This window comes from Pinus tabuliformis, chromosome 7 (assembly GCF_031772625.1).
Source record: "Pinus tabuliformis cultivar Carrire ecotype Pingquan chromosome 7, CPIR1, whole genome shotgun sequence".
Taxonomy (NCBI): Eukaryota; Viridiplantae; Streptophyta; class Pinopsida; order Pinales; family Pinaceae; genus Pinus; species Pinus tabuliformis.
Window position 1 is genome coordinate 640,755,109 of NC_142293.1, and position 24,949 is coordinate 640,780,057.

A 24,949-nucleotide genomic window follows, 5' to 3' on the forward strand; every position below is an offset into this window, starting at 1 on the left:
AATTTTTTATTAATTTGATTAATTACTTTTATTAGTATTTTTAACTACTAATCTAATTTGTCTGATTAATTAAATTTAATTATTAATTATTCATAATTTGTTAATGTCTCTAACTTCGTGTATTTATTTTATGTTTAATTATTTATTGATTTTATTTATTTGATAAATTTATTTAGTTTTAATTTATAAATTTAAGCTGTTGAGAAAAAATACAAGTGTTGTATGTAAAATGCGCATACACATGTAGGACAACCAGTGGTTAAAGTGACATTGTGACACTTAACGAACAGAATAGTACAACCCAAAAATCAGAAACAATGACCCTTTATGTACAAATATGAATGATTTGGACTGCAAACATATAGTTCATTTGTGAAAACTCATGTTAGTGCCTAATGATTACTGTCATGAGCTTCATGAATATATCCTGACTTTTTAATGTTGATAAACAATAGAATCCACATTCATTGGGCACCCGCAATTTAGGATAATTACCACCAATTTCAATTCTCTGCATAGCCATAGTGACCCATGTGACCTACAAATTTTGGCAAATATTTTCAATCATTAGATGCAACTATACAAAGAACTCCTCGACCTACACCTACCCCACCACCTTCCCTACAAAGTCGTTTGGCACATTCTGAATATCTCTACATTTACCCTCGGGCAACAAAAGTCACTAACCACATCCTAAAGCCTATTCCAGACTCCCCACCAAAAAGGAGCAATATGAACCTACATGCATTCTCAAAGTGAAAACAATGTCCCTTGATGCTAAGTTACCACAGTATGCTTCATCAAAGGATAATTACATTGCAACACCTCACAAGCATGCACAAAATAGTTCTCAAGAGCTACAATCCATAAGCATGGCACAAAATAATTCTCCAAAGCTATGTTGTGTCATGTACTCGCACAAAACAAAATTACTAACCCTTCCCAAACTGCACAAACTATAGAAACTAATCCTCAAAACATCATTTCTAAACTATTTTGTTGTGAAGCTATTTTGTTGGTCACATTTTTTTAAAGGTAAATGAACAATAGTTGTTACTGAGACTGGTAAATGTCTCTTCCAAAATTTTGTTATAATAATTAACCACTTTTGTCATTTTATGGGGGGCTTTCAGAAGTCTTGCCTTTTCAGTGCATGTGTCTTGACTTTTCAACAATAAGGTTACTAAATTTTTGTCTGAACAATATTACCAAAAAAATCCTGCCCCCGAATTTTATTTAGCTAACTGAATATCTTCCCAGCTTGACTTGGCCCATCTTCCCCAGGTAAAGATTATCATTGTAATCGGTTACTGCATAATCCACCCAAATTTTCTTGTATAACACTTCAGTTTTTTATGACAAACATGTCATATTTCATTCCTGCATTGTTCTGATCCGTACTATTGAGTTTTTCCCATAAATACCACTAAAAAAAATCAATTTCTCTTGGTTCTTGATGTACGAAAATAAGTGTATATAATCAGTAACAAAGAAAAATACTATATGAGACTTTGACATGTTCCTAGTGAATAATTCAATAATAGACTTCCACTAAAGATAAGTCAATACTAAAAGTCTGTTAACCTCCTTGCACATCATCCAAAAGGAGCATTTCAATGAAGTGCAGTAAATATTTACCACAATCTCAAACAAATAAAACTGAGAACGGCCAACCACTTCCACCTCTTCCATGGTTCTCGTGTAATAAAAGGATACCCCCACAATCGACCTGAATCACAACATTCAGTTTCTTGTACTCGCACATATCCAAGCACCAATGAACATGAAAGACTAACCTCTGCTTAATCATCACCCGGGGTTTGCACCTGGTTGCATAACAGACCTCTTCCTGACAGTGCCCTATTTAATAGCTCATTGTTAACTCATTCACCGATTAACTTCTGTCAACTAGGAAAGTTTTTCCCTTGATATGCATTCAAACTTCAGTGCCACACTTAGATAACATTTGACATCCACTTTGTGCATTCAGTAGAAACTTTGTACAAAAAATCATGTCCCCACCTAAACATACAAGGCATGGCACATGCTTAAAATATATTATAACTACAAAACTAGTCACTCAGAAATCCTGAAGCAAATTTTGCTAATGCATCAGGCTTGAAAAATGAACCTCAAATTTCTTGCTTGATATTCCAAGACAATACTCTGGAACAGATTTTATATCTGCAAGTTACTAGTTACTGCCAAAAACAACTAAAAAATTCAAAGCTTAGTTAACAAGTTTCCTCAATTTTTGAGCAATCAACATAAACCACGTTACAACATACAAGTAACTATAAACTCATTTCATTGTTATGATGACTTGTTTGCCGCATGACTTTCACACAAGCCTGTTGCAATAGGCTTGTACTGAAAGGCTTGAATTTGAATATGATATAAAGGCAATATGCCTTAGACTAAGGAAAATATACTACGTTACAACAGGACACTTGTGGTGTCAACAAATATCATTTGACCATTCTCATATTCTAGCAGGCTCATTTCTTGCTGCACCATGTCTTCCCCTTGATTGTTTGCTTTTAAGTTTACTACTTGAAATTACCTCAAAACGATTTTTGCATTCATTGAAATGTCTTTTATCACCATACATCGTGCCATTCTCAGATGGGGATGTCTTCACCTTTTTCCTTCTACCAAATTCATGTTCTTTAACCCTACAGAGATCAGAAAAGGAAACCACTACTGGTAAGTTCAAGAAAAGGAGAACAGGTCTAGTATCATTCACTGTAAAGAACTCAATTACATTAGACATGCCAAGTACTATCTTACCATCCATTTAAAACATGACCATCTGAGGCTTTTTTCTCATCAGTGGCTGTGTCAATCTCTTCTCCATCAGCTTCCATTTGTATTGACTGTGAAATTCCTGATAGCCATACAAAGCAATAGTCAAATGACCATACCATATGAAAACACACGCATGGCTCACAGTAAAAAAGCTTGAATGTATAAATGCAAGGAAAAATAAAAAAGTTAACCTGTATAACCTGTTGCCTCACGTAATCCAGCCTGAAGAGATGTAAAATGAGTTTGAGCGACTCTTGCCCTATCTTGTGCAGACACTTCCCAAAATTTTGAAGAAGTTCCATTTCTCCTATCATGTACACCTACTTTAGAAGCAGAAGCATCTCCATTCTGCACAGAGTGCATTACTGATGAAAAAAAATTCTGATTCGTTTCACAACATGGCCCAATAGCATTACCATTATGTTTCAAACACATGATGCCAGATCCCTCTGCCACAGTACCACTACGTCGCTCTTCACCTAGACCATCTTGTGTACAAATCTGTCTGGAACTGCATTGAGCAAACCCAAGATGCAAACGGGATTGAAAGTTACTTTCCTTCGCTTTGACAAACGCAAAGTTATTTTGAACAGGCAACACCTTCAATCCATAGTTCTCAACATCCTCACAAGAATCAAGGCAATACTTTCCATTTAACATACTCTTAGCAACATTAATTCCAGACTTATTTCCAACAACTCGTGTTTCCTGAGCAGCTATAGTAGTCCTCTTTTTCCTTTTGGATACAAAAGTATCTTGTGATGTAAGAAATCTTTTATCATGCTTCAGTAGATTCATAGACTTGCCTTGAGATGAACTTTTGGATTTGAGAAGATACCGTTTTTTCCTTTTTAAGGAACTTTTTCTTCTTGAAACATTAAGAATTCTAAGAAGCAAGTGCCCTCGTGTAAATGGCATGATTCTCAAAAGCCTCAAATACTGCTTCCAAAGTCTCACCTTTTTACTGTGCAAATGACTATTGGAATCCTGCTTTTGCAACAAACAACTACACTCTTCTGTCAGATTAGATAGGCTACCAGGTTCAATTGTCTTTAATGAAACTCCTAAATCTGCATGGTCTTTAGATAGTAAGCAATTTCGATTTCCAGGATCCTGCAAAGGTCCGAGTCAAATAGTAGAATTAAGTCGAATGCCACTATCCAAGTGTTATGAAGCAAACGGACACTAATAATTCCAAGAAAGCTGAAACAAAACTGTCTTCTCAAATCAGAAACACAAAAATCAGACTACATTTAAATATTGACTCAATACCTGTGCTATTATAGAGACATTTCCTGAAGTTGAAATGTTACTATCATTATTCCCCAAATCTGTCACATTACTAAAATTAGTCTGAACATTCATAAGACCTTTATCAACCTGATGCACACTAGCAGTACCCTGATTGATTTTTTTACAATCTGGCATTTCCTTGGCAGGAGAATGTCTTTTACCATGCTCATGATTCATTATATCCCCATTTTCCAAGACTTCAACAATCTTATGCCCTTCAATGGCAACACTGTTGCTCAAATGTATAGAAGCCTTATGCTCACAATCAGTATTATCCACTGAATCCTTAGCCATCTTATGCTCATTATCAGTATTATCCACTGAATCCGTAGCCATCTTATGCTCATTATCAGCTCCAGGATCCAATCTACAGACATTACTAATAGGTGCAACATCTTGCAGCCCATTGCTAGCAACACCTTGAGTAACCATACTTCCTTTTTTGATCCCATCTGAGTTCCATGTAGAGGGAAGCTTTGACAAAGATTCAAAGCTAACAGGTTGTTCACTAGCAGAAAATGGAAGCCTCATATTATGCCTGGGTTCTGCAACATCTGAAAAAGAATTCCTGTCAAAAAGTGTTTCCTTTCTTGGTACTGAATCCTTTGCTTCTGAAACTGCTGCATTGTTAGAGTTCAGATAGAGTGACCCTCTTAAAATAGACACAGCTGAAGAAGCAAGTGACAGACTTTCCTTTCCAGACACTACATTCGCTGGTTTTGCTTTATCATTCTTGGGTATACTGCCCTGATGTTCATGTTTAAATATTGATTGATTTGTTGCCCTTCTATTACGTACATAGAAGAGCATGTAAGCCTTCTGGTCTAATACTGATTTCTCACTTACTTGATATACCTGCAATCCATATTCACCTGATTAGTAGTGTTATTTCTAAACCTTATGCTTCAGCCCAAATAGTTTTTGTGAGCCTCAAATGTTTCATTTATAATCTAAGACATTCCAAATTATCTTGACATAGTTTTAATCCAACCTTCTGCAATAATTAGAAATTGCATTGGAAATTTTCAACACAGCATAATAGCTATGAAAATGAGATTCCTAAAAAAGAAAAGAGGACAAGAACAAGCTTAACATAAAAAAATCTCTTTCAAAGAGCAGTAGAACAGCAAAAATGCATACCCGATTATCATCCAGAGCATACCAGATGCCACTGGATGTACGAATGAAGCAGTAGTAATGGCCAGAATTTGAGCTTGAGCCAGCATGCACTAGAACACCATAGAGGGTATATTTCAAATCCCCTTCCTAGAAGTGACACAAAAACAAGAATATGACACTTGGGCTGTTAAAATTTATGTAGGTCAAATAAAAGTACACACAGTGAAGGTATTGACTTACATGTGGACCACTCACAAAAGGTTTCATATCTAGTGCAGGCCCAAACTCAACTTTCTTATTAATTTTTCCCCCAAATCCACCTGGGCTGAAGCGTTTCAGATGAATGGCAAGGATGTATGGAGACTTATCCACTGTGAGTTGTATTAGAGCTTGAACTTTTACTTTACATCGTTCACATTGATATACTTTCTCTCCTCCATCTAGTTGCTCAACTGCGAAGTACTGGGAAAGTGCCTTCAACAATGAGTCTGCCTGTACAATCTGCAGACTCAAATCTAGGAAAGGATCATATTTATTGGAACCATATGAGCATTGTGTGCACTTGACCTGCATATCCATGTAACCAGAGATCCAAAACTGTTAACTGAAATCCTGGAAGCATTCATGCAAGTTGTATTACCCCCTACAAGCTGGTAATATTCTTGGTCATCAAAGTGAGGCTCATATACTTGCTTCATGGCAATCCACAAACTTTACCTGATTCCTAAGACGGCCACCAAAAATTTTGTGTACTAGGCTTTTTTCATATGCACTTGGAGATTCACTAGCTATCCCCGAAGGCAGACAACATCTGTGCATGGACTCCATCAGATTTACCATATATTCATGAGCATCTTCCTGTCTTGAAATGCGGAAATTACGAGATATGCCTGATAGCAGGTCAAGAATCACAGTGTCTGACAAAAACTAGAGATTCATTCTCAAAAACAGCAAGAGCTAATAGGGATGAAAGTGATTCAAAATTAGACAGACTAACTTATGTTTTCCAAATAAATGTTCTATCAAAATTCAGGATACAACGCAAGTTCTTCACCAGATGAGAAGGTGCCAAAATCTTGCCACTTGAAGCCAAAGCATTCATGACATGGTTTTGTATTGCACACATTGCACAGAATCCAGATGCACGGCCTTCATATTTGCAAAAATATGGCATTAGTAACAATATATGGCAATAGCAACAAAGACAATTGAGTTATTAATGTAGAAAAAATGAACATAACATAACAAATAGCCCCACAGGGCTGGATATGGCACATATAAAAAATATATAAATGAATATATGCAATTTAACTACCATGAAACATGGAAATTCAAATTACTGATCACGGTTTTACAAATATAGCTAGTTTGAATTAGCATTAATATTAAGACATAATAAGTAAACAAAACAACACAAAATGAGCGTCCCCTCATTCCGCATATCGAATAGTTCATGACTTTATCTTTATACTTATATCAATATTGACGTTCCAGATCATTATATTCTTTGAGGGGCTAGAACCATTGGAAGATGAAAGGAAGTTAAGTTGAGAGATTGTACTCAACAAAATCTTCAAGTAGGGTGACTATGGTCCCATGTCACATATCCTGCTAGGTCCTTACAATAATTTGATCTCTAAAACTACAGAAGACAGAGGTTAGAAAGGACAAATACACTCTGAAATGCTTCAGATCTAGCAGTTCTTTCAGATGATGAGGAAGTAATCATCAACAAGAAGAAACCATCCAGTTAGGTTCCATGTCTCATATCCTGCTAGGTCCCTTACTATAATTTGACCTCTGCCCCGACAAAAGACAGATTAAAGAGGACAAATACCTACTGAACTGTTTGGGATCTATCAATTTTTTCAAATGATGAGGAAAGCTGAAGCAATCATCCACATCCACACAATCTCAAAATCACTAATTGACATGCTTACTAAGTTCATTCACATCCACAAGCCTCTCTTCAAGATGATGGTGTGGAAGGAAAAGTAAATGTTAGCAACCCTCAACTGAAAGTGAAACAATAAATGTTAGCAACCTTCAAACTTCTGCATGTTGTCTGGGCTAGGATAAACTTTATTCAAATATTCATTATGAAACAAATGAGCTTTGATCCTAGTATATGAGCCATTATATACTTTGTTCCACTCTTTACAAAATCTTTTACAGATCACCCCCAGGGAAAAGCCTTCCTCTCACAACAATATTTTGCATTGTGGAGATCTTGGATCAAAAAGCATGTGTTTCCCAGTTTCTCTAGTGGTTAGGTCAGAAATACAAAATGAAGCCACAGTAGGAACAAAAAATTCAAATCTCCACTCAAAATAAGAAGGCAGCCAATTGCCCTTATCTCACAATGTTCAACCCAAAAAGAACAGTAAGGAAATGGTTAAGAAACCAGTACACTTTCCAACAATAAATTTCTTCATTATGCTCAGTCCATTGTTGAGTATAAAACAGCAGCAATAGCATCTCAGCAAATTTTGATAACTCTGATAAAAAGCCAGAAAATGCACTACTCAATGAAAGAATGCACTGCAATGGCGACAGAATTCCTCTGTGGGTCTGGAAATCATCCCATTTAATGTCTGAAAATTGCCCTCCCTATCATCCGAAAACATTGCCATGATCAGCAGCACTCTTCAATGCTAAAAATTGTCCTCTAAATGATAAATGGATGAAATAGTTGAGGCACTTTTGACTTTGGGTAGACAGGTAGATCCAGGATAACAGGGAGGGATAGATATGGTTTCCTAGATAGTGGATGGATAATAGATACAAATACAGAATACATCTAGGCAAATCCAAGGCATGGGACATTACGATCCCATTCCCTAGTTTGGGATTAAAGACCATCTTTTCCATCATTCAATCTAAGTCTATTAGCCTGTGAATGTGTTTCCTGTCAGGGTGTTGTGGCTGCTTGTAATAATGAGATGTCACAAGCTTATATTCTTAACATAATAAAGCCAGCTGTGTACAATAGCCTGTGAGAGAAGCTAATAGCTCAGGGTTCTTTACTGCATAATTGTTCTAAAGTAGATTTGAAGCTGCAAATACTCAGCATTCATTTGTAATCATCTTGGTTTTGTACTAGAAAGGCCTCTATAAAGAGATGCCAGGCCTCATTTAATCTTCATCTTTATTTCACTTGCCATCATTTGCCATGTATTCCTCCTTTGCTATAGCGTACCATTTTTTGGCGTCATGTATGTTGAGAACAAGTTAATCATCATAAATTAAAATCCATACGAGCATACAGACACCCTGTAAAGTTGTGAGATCCATCAGTTTTATTTGAGTAATTTTAAAATTCTAACAGACTTGTCGCCCGAGCTTATTGATCATATTTATACATTTTTCAGAAGGCAATGTCTAGGATAGACTTACTAAAGTTCAAGGTCTCGTCAAAACAAAGTTCAAGCCTACAGCATTATTAGAAACATACTGGGATGAGTTGTTCTATCTTAAACATTGGCACACATTTAGACTGGTTGAGAATTAAGAAGCATTTAACAAAAACATCATTGTATATATCGACAAGCATCAAGTTTCCACCACTCAATGGTGAGCATCTATAATTCTATAGTATCTGCAAGCAACATGCACCTTTTGCAGACAGAAAAACTGGTTTGATAGTTTTGAAGTCTTCTGCCAGCAGTCTACTGTCTTTCATTTTTGGACTGTTGATTAATGTTTAAATCATCCAATGACCCCCATCATTTAAGGACATGAAAACATCTTCAGCGGAGCTTCCTCCCTTTTCAAGATGACATTGCACGTATTATCCTTCAGTAACCCATGTCAGTAATTACCACTTCCCTTGATGTTCTGTGTTTGGCATGTGTACTTTGCTTTCTCTTACCATCAGTTTCAACATTCATTCCATATTATTGTTTGTCTTCCTAGCACATATCTGATCATTCTCACATCAAACTCTTGCAATTCAAACCAAATCAAGTGACATCATGCAAACCACTTTGTTCAATTTGTCTCAAGTTTTTTCTCCTTTTAACCCATTATGAATCTCCTTCTCAACCCACTTTTCCTATCAATCATCAACAACAATTTTCTCTCAACCTAAGTTATGTCCATTCCTTGAGCTCATTCCTTCTCTTCTTATTATCTCCCCATCTACTTAGTTGATTGATATTTTCTATATTCTAGTAATTCACTACCTCCTAGCACAGTACCCACTAAAATGTTTTATTTTGTTAAATGAGAAAGGTGATGTTGCATACACGGATGCAACGACTGCAAGAATAATGAGTAACAGTTAGTTCAAAACATGACAACAAATTGTTGTCTTTACTTCAAAGAATATGAATATTGACTTGATTGAAACAGAAATTGATGACAATAAAGATAACAAATTTGCAAAATTTGGGAAAATACTACCATGGAAGAGTTCACTTTCAAGTGAAAGTGTCCTTGCAGCTTATGCCTGAGATACAAATAATCATATTCATATATAAACATTTGTTGTTTTCTAATATGTGAACTAGTGAGGCATGCAAATAAGATAAAAGTCTAAAGATGAAAACTCCAACAAAAAGAGTGCTAATAAAGAAAGGCCCAACAAACTATATAAAGTTTTCCACAAGAAATCATGCGAGCCATTAAACGATTTGTAAGGGAGCAAAACAGGATGCTAATATCAGAAAAAACATTTCCAAAAGAAAAAGAAAGTTGAAGTCGATGATTTATTATCAAACAAAAGAAAGACAAGTTGGAAGAGCTACAGTGTATTATAAGAGAATGTGCCAAAAGAAATCAATAATGCATTACATCTAGTAACAACAAGAATACAAAGAACATATTAATACTTTGTGCTCATTTGTGGAGAGCAATGCACATCTTTTTATCAAAGATGACTTACCAAGGAAAAGATGAAACTAGTTTTAAATACAATGGGAAACTATAATTAACTAACTGACATGTTAGTCATAAGGGGGTATAATGATACATCTAACTAATTTTGCAACAAATCATTCTACCTCATTCATTTTAAATGTTTCCTTGTCAATAGAGTGAACTGCCATGATTGATTTTGTGAAAACATTATTGTTACAGTCATATAATTTTCTCTGACATAAAAATTGGATGAAGAACATTTAAAAAATAATCGTGATTTACTGAAATAAACAAAAATGAGTTTGTTATAAATAAATGTTTAAGCCTTAAGGAACCAATTCAGTACAACTTAATGAACCCTCCAAGGTGAAAGCATTTTTAATTTTGCGTTGACTAAGCTCAGGGAATAAATGTAACTCCATACTTATTAGCCACCTGAATAAATGTAACTGCATGTTTATTAGCCACCCACTAAGTGGCTTGGGAAATCCACACCAACCACTTAAAAATTTCCAATCATCATTAGCTCATAATCATCCGAGTGACCAAACGGCAATATCCAATTCACCTAGTGGAAGGTGAATAATAAAAGCCCAGTAGTTAACCTCTTTGTATTCTGAAAAGAAAACAGGCCTAACCAATATGGGTATTAATTGACTCAAAAGAATTGCAGACAAATACAGACTCCATGAGAGGAGAAAAATAACTACTACAAACAAATAACTCAGGTTAAGTACATGATATCCTGCATGGTTGTTAATCATAACACTATATTCAAATAATAAGCATCCAGTCAAGAAGCATCTCAAACATCAGTAAGACATTTCTCAAAATTTCATCCCCAACCATGACCAATGATCAGGGTCTCCAAATTTGATTAGACCCGCAAGATCATGTTTATGACCAGCTGTTTGGAAGCCATAGATTTCCTCGTCTGATTCCAAATAGACCACTCACATTGATCACAAAAGGAAATGTTATGTAGAAGCAAATTGGATCAAATCTGAAATGAGTCATTCCAAATAGCCCACTCACATTGATTACGGAAAGAAATATTATGTAGAAACAAATTGGATCAAATCTGAAATGGACCCATGAGATATTCTATGTTCAAAGCAAATTGCAGGAAATATATAAACACTATTTTTAATGCAATTCCACCTATGAGAGTCTTGCTGAATAGAGGCAAAGGACAACATACTGCTACCATTTTTTTAGTGTCATTCTGCCAACACGTCCTGTCCAATACAGGCAAAAGACACAAGGGGTATAGCTCCCCATTGGCTGCCACACCTCAATATACAGTGTATAAATTTGATGGGCACTTAAATGGAAGTAAACAAATGACACCTACTGATCATTAGATCAAAACCAACATAGCAAACCTAACTCCCATGTTTCAGATTCAAAGCAGGTTGCAGACAATATCTTGCTACTGTTTTCAATCCAATTCCTGCAATTATTGTATAAAAGAGGCACACGAAGCAAGAGGTGCATATTCCCATTGGCTAGAAGGCTCCAATAAAGAATATGTAGATTTCATGGACACTTAGAGGATACAAGCACCTGCCACCCACTAATCATCAGATCAGACCAAAATAGAAAACCCAACTCCGATTTTGCTCTGTTGGACCAAATTAGCCTAACAAACTAAAAGCTTAATCATGCTTTGCATAGTCAGAACGTAAATTTTTTGAGTTTTTCAATTATGTTCTGATGCACCCAATAAACAAAATAGTTTTCAAAGAATAGGCAGGAGAAGAAAAGCCTCTTACAAATTTTCTTATGCCGACCGCTCTGTAAATAAGCAGCCAAAGGCTCTGTGTAAGTGAGACATTGTAGAACCGAATTTAGAAAACAGGTATTGCCGAGGTTTTCCAAGCCAGCACCCTACAAATCAAATCCCCCAAACCACACCCTTAGTTAAAACACACATAATATTACTACTGAATCAAGCAAAGAAAAAAGCCTAAAACAGCGCAGGTATTGATATGAATCTTACAATTTTCCTAAACTCAATTCGCCCTGTGAGCTCTAGATCTATCGACTGTTCTGTGGGTTCGTTTCTCCGCCTTATCCTCCCAGAGTTTGAACAGTTTGCTGCCTCCTGAGAACGAAATGGGTCCATCCACCCCTGCAACAGAGGATCCTCGGACGGCCTTTTTCTTGGACAGAGTCCACCATTTTCTCGCAATTTAGTGGCCATGGGCGATGGATTTCAATCACCCAATTGCTTGCTTCGAATCTGGAAGCGATTCTGCGTGTGTGTGGTGGTCTTCTTAAAATCTGGAAGCGATTCTGCGTGTGTGTGGTGGTCTTCTTAAAATCTGGAAGCGATTCTGCGTGTGTGTGGTGGTCTTCTTAAGGGTTCTGGACCGAGAGATCTCCCCAAAGATCGTCAGTGTTGAGCAGATTTTGATGTTTATCGCGCAGCCGCCAGAGCTACCCCAATGAGCCAGAGGCAATTTTCTTTGGCTATAAGCCCTAAACCTTAAGGTGCCTTAGCTAATTATGGGGTTTATAGTGCTTGGCTAATTATGGGGTTTATAGGCCTTCGCTAGTCTTCGTGGTTCCCACCTATTTTGGGGAGTCAGCTTTCTATCCACCTCCATTCCATTTCTATTTTAGGGTTTGAGTTTTAGTCATCCATTGGTTTCCGTTGGCCAAGGCAGAAAACACAGACCACAATCTTAATGGTGTTATACATTATGACTGAGGTAAGACGGAAGAAACACGAGATTGATATTACCATAATAAATAAATTATTTAACATTAAAGGTTTATATTTAATTTTTTATAAATTAATTATGTTCATATTCAAAGTAATATTTTAAAATTTTAAAATTAATTTAGCATATATTAATGTAACTTATAATGTATAATTTTGAAAAATATTTATTTAATTTTAATATTGCTAAACAACGATTTTTCAAATATTTTAATTAGCATTAAATATTTATATTTAATTTTGTAAATTAATTAGTTTCTAAATTAAAGTATTATTTTAAAATTATTTATGTTGAATTTTAATTTTAATTAACATTAAATATTTATATTTAATTTTGTAAACTAATTAGCTTCTAATTTAAAGTAATATTTTAAAATTATTTATGTTGAATTTTATTATTTAATCTATAATTTATAATAATAAATATAAAGTTTATTAATAGATTGTTGCTCTACTTTAACATAGCAATTTTAACCAATCAAACTAACATTTTTTCCAACCCTTAAGTAATATTTTTTATTAACTTTTATTTATATATATAATATATTTATTATTAAGTAGTTATAAACTATTAATGGATCAATTAGTGGAATTCCATTTAGTTAGTTTGGGGTCTTTATTTAACAAAATTTAATAGGTATCTAATTAAAGATATTTCTTATTATTTTCAATTAAATATTATATAATATCCCTTATATTAACTTACTAACTATTATTCTATCTAATTAAAAGATCTATTAATAGATTATTATTTCATACTCAAAAAAAAAAAAAAAAAAAAAAATCCTCTCCCTCTTTCTTGGTCTTGGTGCCCAGTCAAACTTAGCCTTTCATAGTAGTCGTTAGTACAATCTAGTTGTACAATCAATTATAGTCGTTTCTTAGTCAAATTTAACCGTTTGAGGTCCTGCTCTCTCTATTTAACATGCAACTATGAGCTGATTCTTCAACTCGTCCTGACGATGAACCACACTCCTGGTTCGAATGCGTCCACAAATAAAATATGATGTGATTTTCTTCAATTTGTTTGTTTGTTGATTATGATTCATTTAGTATGGATTAATGTAAGTTATAATATTTAATTTTGAAAATTAAACATTTATTTTTTAATATTATTAAATATATATATATATATATATATATATATTTAAATATTTAATTGGAACATAATTTGAAGGTCTTATCATAATTTTTGCACAATACAATGTCATGTGGGTAACTACCTCACACATTTTCTACCATGTTTTTTCTATATAATTATAATATTCATGTAAATGTGTAGACTTATTAGTGGTTTTTTCCTACCTATGCAAGTTCTTACGCCTAAGTAAGGAATTAATATATCCACTTTAGATATCAATGTATTAGTTCTTGGTAAGGGAGGATTATCAAAACAAAAGGACTTGCATAAATTTTGGTGGGTAGTAACCACTAATAAGTATGCACATTTTTATTTTTATTTTTTTCGGAAAAATTTAGTTCCAAATAGGGTTGCGGATCTACTAGGTCTCGTGTCGCGCCGCTACTGAGCGCCTTCCAGAGCTTATGGCCTTCGGCCTTTTGCCATGGCCCCTCCGGATGCAACCCCGGAGGCGGCTGCTGCCCAACTAGCTTTCTCTGCCCTAGTAAAATCTTTACTGCCTCAGCGCCTCCGCCCAGCAATCTCAAAGTTTGTTAAGAAGCTAGATGTTTTGCAAGAGGTGATTCTTCCTCCTACTCTCCCTCGCATGGTAGCACTTTCTCTGGCAGAATGAGGTCTCATCGGGCAATTTACTGGTCTCTGGCCCTCTCCGAAGACAGTGCAAAGGTGGGTCGAGCGAAACTGGTCTGATAAAATACAAGGCAAAATCTTCATCCGCTTATGTGGGAAAGGGTACTTCACCTTCCACTTCGAATCAAGAGAAGCCAAGGATCTAATCTTTAGGAACGAACCATATTTCATGGACTCCAAGGGCTTGTACCTCAATAAATGGACCCCGGATTTTGATCCTAATTGGATGTCCCTAGCGTTGTCCCGGTCTAGGTTCGGCTCCCTCATCTCCCTCTCCATTGTTGGGGAGATGAATCGGTTCGAGCCATCGGGAATGTTGTTGGAAAGTGTATTGATCACAGTGAGCCAAAAGACAACATGCAAGCCCGCGCCCGCATATGTGTTGAAGTTGATCTCGGCAAAGGCCTCCCGGAGGCCATCAAGCTCAAAGTGGATGACTAGACTCACATCCAACAATTGGACTACGAGCAGATCCCGTTTAAATGCAAGGTATGTCACGAATATGGCCATTTTGCCAATCGCTACTCTAAATTAGTTGATGTTGAAAATGTTTCACAAGATGAGCAATGGGAAACTGTTAAGAAAAAGAAGACTGCTTTCAACCCTAAGGCAAACCCTGAAGCTGCCCCTCCCAAGGCTAATCACACAGCCTTCCCCTCCACCTCCTCACTGGATCCTCCTCTCCTCACCACTTCTACACCCACTCCTGCCCCTCCGCTTCCTCCCCCCCCCCCCCTACTTCATCCAACCCCTTTTTCGCCATTTCCCCCCCTGAAGATAACCCCCCCCCCCCCTCTCCATGCCCCAAGCTGATGCCAATGATCGCACCCCCCCCCCCTGCTAAACTCTTCTTCTTTTTCCCAAGATCCTCCCTACTCTAGATCAACGAGGAGTTCTTCTAAAGAGCATGGTGTAATTCTGGACACACAAAAAAAAGCAAGGGCCAGGAAGGAAGTCTTCAAAGCAGCACAGAGATGAAAATGCTCAAAAGGATATTTCCATGGGTGTTGGCATTATGACACAAGTTGGCGCTATGGCACTGGTGTGGCACAGGTGTTGTCCTTGATGGCAACTCACTCTGGTGACAGATCTCAGTTCAGGCTCTCAGAATGAAGGAAAAGATATATACGCAGGTTCACCTAGACGAAGACGCGTATACACGCGGGTTAGACGTTCCAAAGGCGCGTATGCGTATACATGCACTTTCACGCAAGGAAAAGCACGTACATGTTGGAGAACTTACTTTTGGTCCGTGGTATTTAGTCCTTGGTAATTGAACCTATGGTTTTGGGCCATGGTATCTCGTCAGAAGTGTTGATCCCAAGTATTGGGTCCATGGTATTGTTTTGTTATGGTTTTGGACCGTGGTATTGTGAAAGGCCTAAGACTATAAAAGAGGAAGGAGATCATTTGGCAAAGGATCATCTGAATTATTGAATATCTGATAAAGTGCTAGATCTGGAATACTAGTGATTGGGTTATGGTGCAGATCTGGATCTGAATGAAGGAGGAACCTGAGCGCAAGGAGAAGGATAAGTTCTATTGATGGGTCATAATCTTAAGGCTTGAATAATAGTATCTTTGTATGATTTTGATCTGTTATATGTGGCGCATGCTTGATCTATAAATCTGGTAATCTGGGTTAACTAATGTCTGAATATTTGAAAGAGTGAATTATCCTTTATAGATCTGTACGCAGGTTCAGTGAATCGAAGGCGCGTATACACACTGGTTTTGTGAGTAAAAACAGCGTATAAGCAGGTTGGTCCAAACACAGAAGCGTATGCACACAGGTTTCTAGTTATTGAAGTAGCGTACATCTCTTGAATTGTGTTCTAGCTGCTTCTGTTTATTGCTGCAGTGTTCTGGGTTCAGAATTTGGTGTGTGGTTACTATTATTGTGTTCTGGGTACAACTATCAGATAAGTGTCGATTTGATTCAGTTTTAATTGGTGAAAAGGAGATTGTTTGATGCAGAAATTCTTGATGTTTGATTGATGTTCATGTATCCAGTCTGAAAATTTATGAAACGTGGTCCCTGGAAGAAAAGAGAAGGTTGTAGCCTTCTGCAGGTAGTAGCCTGTGTACTAGTATCTTGGCTAGTGCAAGAGCTAAGGGGGTTGTAGCTCCCTTCCAGGAGAAGCTAGAGAACGAGAGAGGGTTGTAGCTCTCTGCAAGTTGCAGCCTGCGTACTAGTAAAGGAGTGCACCAGTACAGAAACTTAAAAAGAATTTTCTAATTAAAAGAAGATAGAGATGAATTGCAGCAGGTGGTTTTCACCCACATTGGGTTTCCACCTTATATCTTGTGTTCTTGTGTGTGATTATCTTCTGCTCTGTTTCTGTTTCTGGTTACTGTTTATTTGATTATGATACACAGATTAATGATCAACATCTATAAGATAAATTAAATTATAAGTCTGCATGGTATACGCTGGTTTCTTTATCTGTAGTTGCGTATATACACAGTTTTCACTAACTGAAGTACGTATATGATCTGGGTGTGAAAAATAAAAATATTTGACTTGATAATACTGATTCACCCCCCCTCTCAGTATTATTTCCAACAATGGGTACACAAAATCCCATAGAAACTTACATTTTGGGGCAAAATAGTAAAGAAGCATCACATAAGGAACAAGGAGGGCGAGCAACTCTCCGTACCCCTCACACTCAATGATGAAAGCCTTATCCTGGAATAGCAGTGGACTAGGGCACCCTTCCAAAATTGTTGCCCTAAAAGATCTGATAATTCACGAGAAGCCAGAAATTCTATTGCTCCAAGAAACAAAACAAGGACAACAAGAAATGAAAGGAATCATTGATCAACTCAAGCAGTATGAAGGACGCATAAGCGAGTCAAGGGGCGCCTCTGGGGAATTGCAACCCTTTAGAACCACAACATTTGGAACACACGCAACAGATACAGTCAGCCAGTATTGGATTAAAGTCATTCTAAAGAGCTTAACAAATAACAAAAGGATTGTTATCTACAATGTTTATGCGCCAAGTCACTATAGAGACAAAGAACAATGTTAGATTTCCCTCAAAGCAGACATAGATGAAGAAGAAAACAACAATATTATCCTTGGTGGAGATCTCAATCTCATACTCCACTCCAACGAGAAAAGAGGAGGTTGTTTTTCACATGACCCTTGCAGAACGTGGTTGGAAACCATCATGCAGGACCACGATCTAGTTGATGTTGCTCCAAAAAATCGCAGACTGGGCAAAGGCAATATCATGGAGAGGCTAGACAGGGTTTTGGTGAATGTATCGCTCCTCTCATCTTACTCCATTGCTTATGCTGTCGTACTCCCCTACTCAGCATCTAACCATTATCCCACAACTCTTGTTTTCGAAGCCCAATATCCCTTAGGGCCCATTCCATTTAAATATAGTCCACTGTGGAGCAACATCCCTATTGTCGATCAGATTGTCAAACTCACATGGAGTTAGCACATAGAAAGGTCATCGGGATACATATGGGAAAACAAGCTGAAAAGGACCAAAAGCGCCTTGAAGGAATGGGCAAAAAATCACTACAAGGAACCTGAGAAGGATAAAATTGAAATAAAAAGCAAATTGGAGAAAGTGCACAGCATGATAGAGGAACGAGGGCTCTCCCAGGAATATAAAGCTCTTGAAGGCAATCTCTACTTCCAGCTATATTGTGCCAATAAAGCAAAGAAGAAAAAATGGAGGACAAAATCAAGACAGCTATGGCTGTAAGGAGGTGACAAAAACTCTGCCTTCTTTCATAAGCAGGCCAATGTCAATAAAATCAGAAACAATGTTACTTCCATCATCGATGCTAAAGGCAACCTCCAAACCACACAAGATGCTATTAGAAAGGTTGCCTTAGATCATTACAGTGTCCTCTTAACTGAAACAAAAGAAGTTGAAGATTACTCAGATCTTCTGCAACACCTTTCCACTGAGATCAGCGAGGAAATCAATGAAAATCTAATCAAGGAAATCGAAGAAGAAGAAATATGAAGAGCTATCTGGACACTGTAGCCAGACAAGGCTCCTGGCCCAGATGGTTTCCCAATTTGCTTCTACAGAGCTTATTGGGGAATAATAAAAAAAGACCTTGTTAAGATGATAAAATGGGCTCAATGTAAGGGCAAAATCAAAGGTTTCACTAACGCCGCCCATCTTGCCCTCCTCCCTAAAGAGAATCGACCTTCTTCTTTCTCCCGATTTCGGCCCATTTCTCTCTGCAATTCCTCATACAAAATTTTGACCAAAATCCTCGCTTCTCATCTTAAACCTCTTCTCCCCTCACTCATCTCTGAGAATCAAGGAGGCTTCCTGGCCAATAGACAAATTTCTGACTCCATTCTCCTTGTCTAAGAGGCTATACACTCCAGCCAATCTAGAAAAGAAAAAGGTTTCATCTTAAAACTGGACTTAGCCAATGCCTTTGACAGAGTTAGACACTCATTCCTCCTTGCAGTTCTAAAGAAAATGGGATTTGTTGCGCCCTTCTTTAACCTTGTCAAAGCTTGCATTTCAGGTCCTTGGATCTCCCCTCTCATCAATGGTAGACCAAGGCCTTCCTTTCAATCTTCTCGAGGTTTAAGACAAGGTTGTCCCCTTTCTCCTTACCTGTTCATTTTGATGGCTGAGCCCTTCAATAAGGCCTTAGATTATAATCGGCGCATCAGTTTTATTACAGGTATTAAATTTGGGAATGGAGTCAAAAACATAAATCACTCTTAATTTGTTGACGATACATTGTTAATGGGAGGAGCCTCCAATATCATAACCGGTCGTTTCAAAACCCTCTTAGGCAAATATATGAGCTACTCAGGAGGTATGGTCAACTATCTCAAGAGCTGCATCTATGGTCGGAACACATCTGCTCAAGCTCTTCATAACATTGCCAGCACATTTGGGGTTCCTTGCAAGGTAGATTGGGGGCATTTCTCTTATCTGGGCATGCCAGTGAGTGCTGGTCCTCTGAAAGCTGAAGTATGGGATACTATCATAGATAAAATGAAAAGGAAAGTGTGGCAATGTGGCTCCTCTTAGCTTAATCCAACAGGCCACCTAATTCTTCTAAAAACAGGTCTTTCTTCTTTACCCTTATATCAATTTACACTTCTGCAAGCTCCTGCCAGTTTTCATCACAAAATGGAAGCCATCCTCCGTCACTTTCTTTGGCAAGGGGGGGAAAATGAAAGAAAGAAATACAACCTTATAAATTGGAAACAGGTCATTCAATCCCAGGAACATGGAGGTTTAGGAATCAGATCACCTAAGCTCTTAAATCTGGTGTTTGGTGGCAAGATTGTATGGAGACTCATTAGTGGCCAATCCGCTTGGTGGAAAAATGTGCTGGAAGCCAAATATCTCAAATCTCCAAGGCAGCACCTCTTGGATCATGATATCCCTAACAGAGCTTGCTCTAAAATCTGGAAGCTGTGTAAGAAAGAAATTCCCTTTCTTGCCCAAAATATTTCCAAAATCCCCAAGGGTGGCAACAATATCAGAATTGGGGCAGATAGAATAATGGGCCAGCAGCCCATTGGCAGCAAACCTGGAACTCATCAGATTCTATCCTTTTTTGACAGCATGGGGCTCCATTATTTGAATCAGATATCTCAGTGGGACACTCAATCACAGCTTTGGACAGGATGGAACTTCCCAGAAATACCCACTGATCTTGAAGCAAGTCTTGCTAATCTCCAAACCCATCTCCATAGCATTGCCCGACAAAAAAAAACAGCGATGATGGCTTCCGTTGGGACCCTTCAGGCTCAAATTACACAGTCAAAGCTGCCTATCAGCATATTTGTAACAATGAATATCCCATGCCCACTTGGGTGCATTGGAAAATTTCTTGGAAATCAGAGACCCTTCCAAAAATAAAATTCTTCATTTGGGTCCTCCTAAAAGGGAAAGTCCTCACTTCAGATAATCTGCAAAAACGTGGTATAATTGGCCCATCCCGCTGCCCAAATTGCCAAGCAGCTGAAGAAACCATCTAGCACCTATTCATCATTTTCCCCTTTGCTACTGCCTGTTGGAAAGAACTTTTTCTCAACACCCAACTCCCCTGGGGCTCCCACAACTCCATTGTTGAAATTTTGCATCTTTGGAAGAGGAACTATCCGTGGCAAAAAAAGAAGAAGAACAATATTGCTAGAAGAGTTTGGAATGCTCTCCCTTGCTCTCTTTTGTGGAATATATGGCTGGCTCGAAATTGTATGGTCTTCAAAGACAAAGAAACCAACATCAAGAAATTATGCAGCAAGGCAAGGAGCCTTACATTGGAAGCAATATCTGTCAAAAGTCAAAAGAAAATTGACATTGTTGATCTTTGTGTCGAAGAAAGGAATTTCATATGGTACTTGTTGGATAAAAGTAACAGGGGCCAAAGCGGGAGTGACACTAGTAGTCAACGCAACAACTCTAATCACAGTTGGAAAATAAGAATGAAAGATAAGGAGTTCTCTATCTGGCTCAGAAACTGTAGCACTCACTATCTTTTCTTTGATGGGGCCTCCAAGTCTAATCCAGGAATGGCAGGGGCTGGCGGAATCATTTGCAATGCCAATGGAGATATCAAATCTGCTTATGAATGGGGATTAGGCCCCCTCTCTAATAACAGGTCTGAAGCTCTCGCATTATACCAAGGACTCATTCAGCTTCAAAAACTCGGCATAAGCACTGCAACGATCATTGGAGACTCGACCATCATCATTAGTCTGATGGCATATAATCATAACGCCACCATTGTGCTCCTACAACAAACAATAAGTTGTTGTTAAGCACTTACCCAGAAAATGAAAGAAGTATGTTTTTTCCATGTACTTCGCTCCCTCAACAAGGAGGCCAACACTCATGCAAATAGAGCCTGCTCTAAACCCATAGGCAATCTCCGATGTAACGCCATCGAATCTCAATGTTACCTGCCATGATCAGATGCGAATCAATCTTCAGATTGCACGCAGAGGTATCTAGTAACATCGGGTACCTCCCCATTGTCGCTTGAAATATCTTTAGGCTGAATTTGATCCTTGTTGTAGTAGAAATCTTCATTGAATCTCATAATGATGATAACTGTCATAATATCACTGAAATCAATCCGAAAATCTCACTTCAGTCCCTTCCCCCAAGGAACTTTGTCTCCTCCATACCTTACCCGTGACTTATCACTCAAATTCCCCGTGACTCCCTCTTCGCTCCACCTTATTCCCCTGTCTGAGCTCTCCTTCTTATTTGCATTCCCCTTCATCTAGAATCACACCTCTCTCTCCCCCTTACTGCGTTCGATCTACCCTCTGTTTGATTATGGCCGATCTCATGCTGCCTTGAGCATTCGATCTACCCCCTGCTCTTTGGAACATCGCTTTAGCAGCCACCTGCATTTGCTGCGCACTGGTAATTCAGTTCGGCCAAACTCAATGGCGAGAAGTGAGGAATGTTTGCACTGTGATGATCTCCATGCAGAATTGGAGCAAATTCGAGCTCAACAGAAGATCTTGGACACCAAAATTGAAACCCATGCTTAGATCACCAAGGAGAAACATGAGGCCGACCTCAATCTCTTTCTTCACAAAGTTACCTCTCTTCAGGAGTAGTTCAATGACCTCTCAAACAGATGCAGTCATGCTTAAGAGTCCATTGACATCCTAAAGTACATCATGGAAAAAAGTAATGCTCCTAGAACCAGCTCAACGAATTTAAGGAATGCAGGCGTTGAAGGCAATCCTGAAGAATCCATGGCCCACAAATCAGTCATATAAACATCGATTAAACATGAGTTGCAAATTCTACCTTCTATTGTTTCAGTTTGTTAGAATCTATATTAGTTCGGGCTTTCAAAAAGTTAAGAATGATAGAAGCAAAGGGGAATTTTGTCCCTCCTATTATATTTCCTTACTTTGCTTCTCAGGCACTTCGCCTTGTAACAGTGGAGCTTAGCCTCTCCAATCTTTTTTGAATACAAACAACAACCGACTATGTAAAAAAAAAGAAAAAATATGCACATTTTTACTATCACTTATTAAAGTGTTGGGGAACACAAATAATGGTGGGTTGTAACTTCTGGTAAGTATATTTATTTACTTCTTATTCATGTCCATTTTTTATGCAAAGACTTGTTTAAATTACTGTAAGTAGGAGTAAAATGTAAATGTGGATAGTTGCTAGTGGTCACTACCCACCAAAATTTATGCAAGTCCTTGTTATTAGTCCCTATCAATGCATGACTATAGCATTTATTTATTTCTTGACCACTATTAGTTTAGCATTGACCAATGCAAATTATAATGTTTCACGTAGTCTAACAAGGTTTCAAATTTGCCTGGAAAACAATAGAAACTTTGGCATGATTTTGATAAAACCTAGCAGAACTTTTTGGAAATATGGGTTACTGCTGTCGAGTTTCAACATTTTGGGTGCCCCAGGAGTTTTTGATGGTGTTGAATCCATTTCCACCATCAAAAACATTATTCAAACACTCCTACTCTCAGATTTTTTGAGGAAAAAATGGTTGGATTCTAGCGATTTTCTATTGTCTAGGCAAATTTTCCGCCTCGGTAGACAATGTCATAATGTTTAACTTTGAAAAATAAATAGGGAATGCAATCTATCACAAACTTTATGCTTCATGAGTAACACATATTTCAAATCTTCCTAATGTATCCATTTCCCTTAATTGTGCCAATTCCCTATCAATTATAGCTCAAGCTCAAATAAGGCAAATACATCAAATAATTTTGAGTTAATTTGGACACAATGATCTTATATGCAATTTTTTTAAGAGCATAATTTTAACACATACCCATTACAAATTTCTAGTCTTCCTACGATACTTAACTATTGCCAAATTCATATGAATTACAACTCAAGCTCAACTTTTGCAAACCTATCCAATGACTCTAAGTTAATTTGGACACAACTATATTACATGCAATTCTTCTAAAAGCATAATTTCTAACTTAAGTGGCAGGAACCAAGCTACCCTAACACTTGTTTTAAATATAATAGTTCAAATAGTTTAAAATATGCTTTTTCTCGTAAAAAATTATAGGTTCAAATCCAATCAAGGGTTAGAATATGTACACTTCTTAAGCTTTAATAGTCAAAACATTGTGTAGGGAAGGTCTCTTATTATACCAATTTGATGTTTGACTTAAGACCTTGAAATTGATTTATTATTTTCTTTCTTTAAAGAATAAAGTAGACATTGTTCAAATAAGGACAAATTCTCATGAGCTCCATATTGAAAATGGGTGTTGGTCATCATAGAATAAAATAGTTTGTCACCTTTGTGATACTAAGATGGTTGAAAATAAAAAGCGTTTTCTCTTCAATTGTAAAACTTATACTTTTTAAAATGTGTGTAACACTACCAAACTTCTTAACCTTTGAAGACAACAAAATTATGGTGATCTTGAAACACTTCTTAGTGTTTTTTTTAACATAAAAATAAATTATTGTTTTCTTAAGGTGTGATAGACCATTTCACTCTTAGTGATTGTTAACCATCAGCATCAATTTAAATATTACTATTATTAAATATTGTAATAATAATGTTCAAACTCAAAGTTGATATATACTATAAAGTTTGAAATTGAATTTTAATATTTTCTATGTTCACAATGAATGTGAATAATATTTCATACATTCACATTGATTGTGGAAGTCGTTGTTCACATTAAGTTTTAATATTTCATATGTTGATAATTTGTATTTTTAATGTATCATATGTTGATATTGTTAGAGATAATACATAAATGAAAATTTTAGATTGTTTGAGATTCGATGTCATGTTCTAGAAGTTATTGTTTTCCAATGTAAAAGTTAGTTGTAGCTAAGTAGGAGTCTTTATCCTTGGGGTTGTTGTGCTTACCCAATTTATCCCATTTCTATATACTGAGACTCTATTATGTATTTGGTGTGTGAGAGATTGTGTTAATAGAAAAGCCTCTCTTTAGACAGTTATGGCATCTTTATGTTGTCTTGGAATCCTTATTTTGGCACCAGAGCAAGAGTAGTTTGGGTGTGTGTGCTTTGTAATCTATCTCGAGGTGTGGGATTCTAATAGTTTTCACTAATGGTGTATGTTCTTGAGTTGAGCAGTAAGCCGAGATTCGGCAAGTTATTGAAGGATCACATCTGCTTTTGACTAGAAGCATCCCCAGCTTGTCCCTGTTGTGAGAGCTGAGTTGAGGTTCCATAAGTGTGTTTGGAATGGAAGAGTTGATTATCTGTAATGTTCATCCCTATCTTTGTGACACAGTTATGAGATATTTTATGTGCATTTCAGCTATAAGATAGATCAAAGAAGATTGATGCAAATGTAATTGTATGTTTTCCCAAATTAGATTTATTAATAGTTGTTGTCTATAT

The 24,949-nt window shown here is 37.1% G+C and overlaps 1 protein-coding gene across 4 annotated transcripts; it reads right to left on the minus strand.

The window, feature by feature from the left end:
* Positions 1-1,863: 1,863 nt before the first annotated feature.
* Positions 1,864-12,624, minus strand: LOC149249079 (uncharacterized). 4 transcript variants are annotated; one of them, XM_089458611.1, is made up of 12 exons: positions 12,083-12,624; positions 11,856-11,970; positions 6,259-6,369; positions 5,938-6,110; positions 5,461-5,787; positions 5,242-5,367; positions 4,081-4,956; positions 3,000-3,921; positions 2,791-2,887; positions 2,564-2,675; positions 2,132-2,214; positions 1,864-2,022 (listed from the first exon to the last, which is right to left on the minus strand). In XM_089458611.1, exons 1-11 carry the CDS (start codon positions 12,284-12,286, stop codon positions 2,179-2,181), a joined length of 3,099 nt encoding a protein of 1,032 aa, XP_089314737.1. In that variant the 5' UTR covers positions 12,287-12,624; the 3' UTR covers positions 1,864-2,022; positions 2,132-2,178. The 4 variants fall into 4 exon arrangements, with proteins under 4 accessions (XP_089314737.1, XP_089314738.1, XP_089314736.1 ...); XM_089458612.1 differs by lacking the exon at positions 2,132-2,214 and having other exon boundaries at positions 12,083-12,623; XM_089458610.1 differs by lacking the exons at positions 1,864-2,022; positions 2,132-2,214 and having other exon boundaries at positions 2,291-2,675; positions 3,009-3,921.
* Between the last annotated feature and the right edge of the window lie 12,325 nt (positions 12,625-24,949).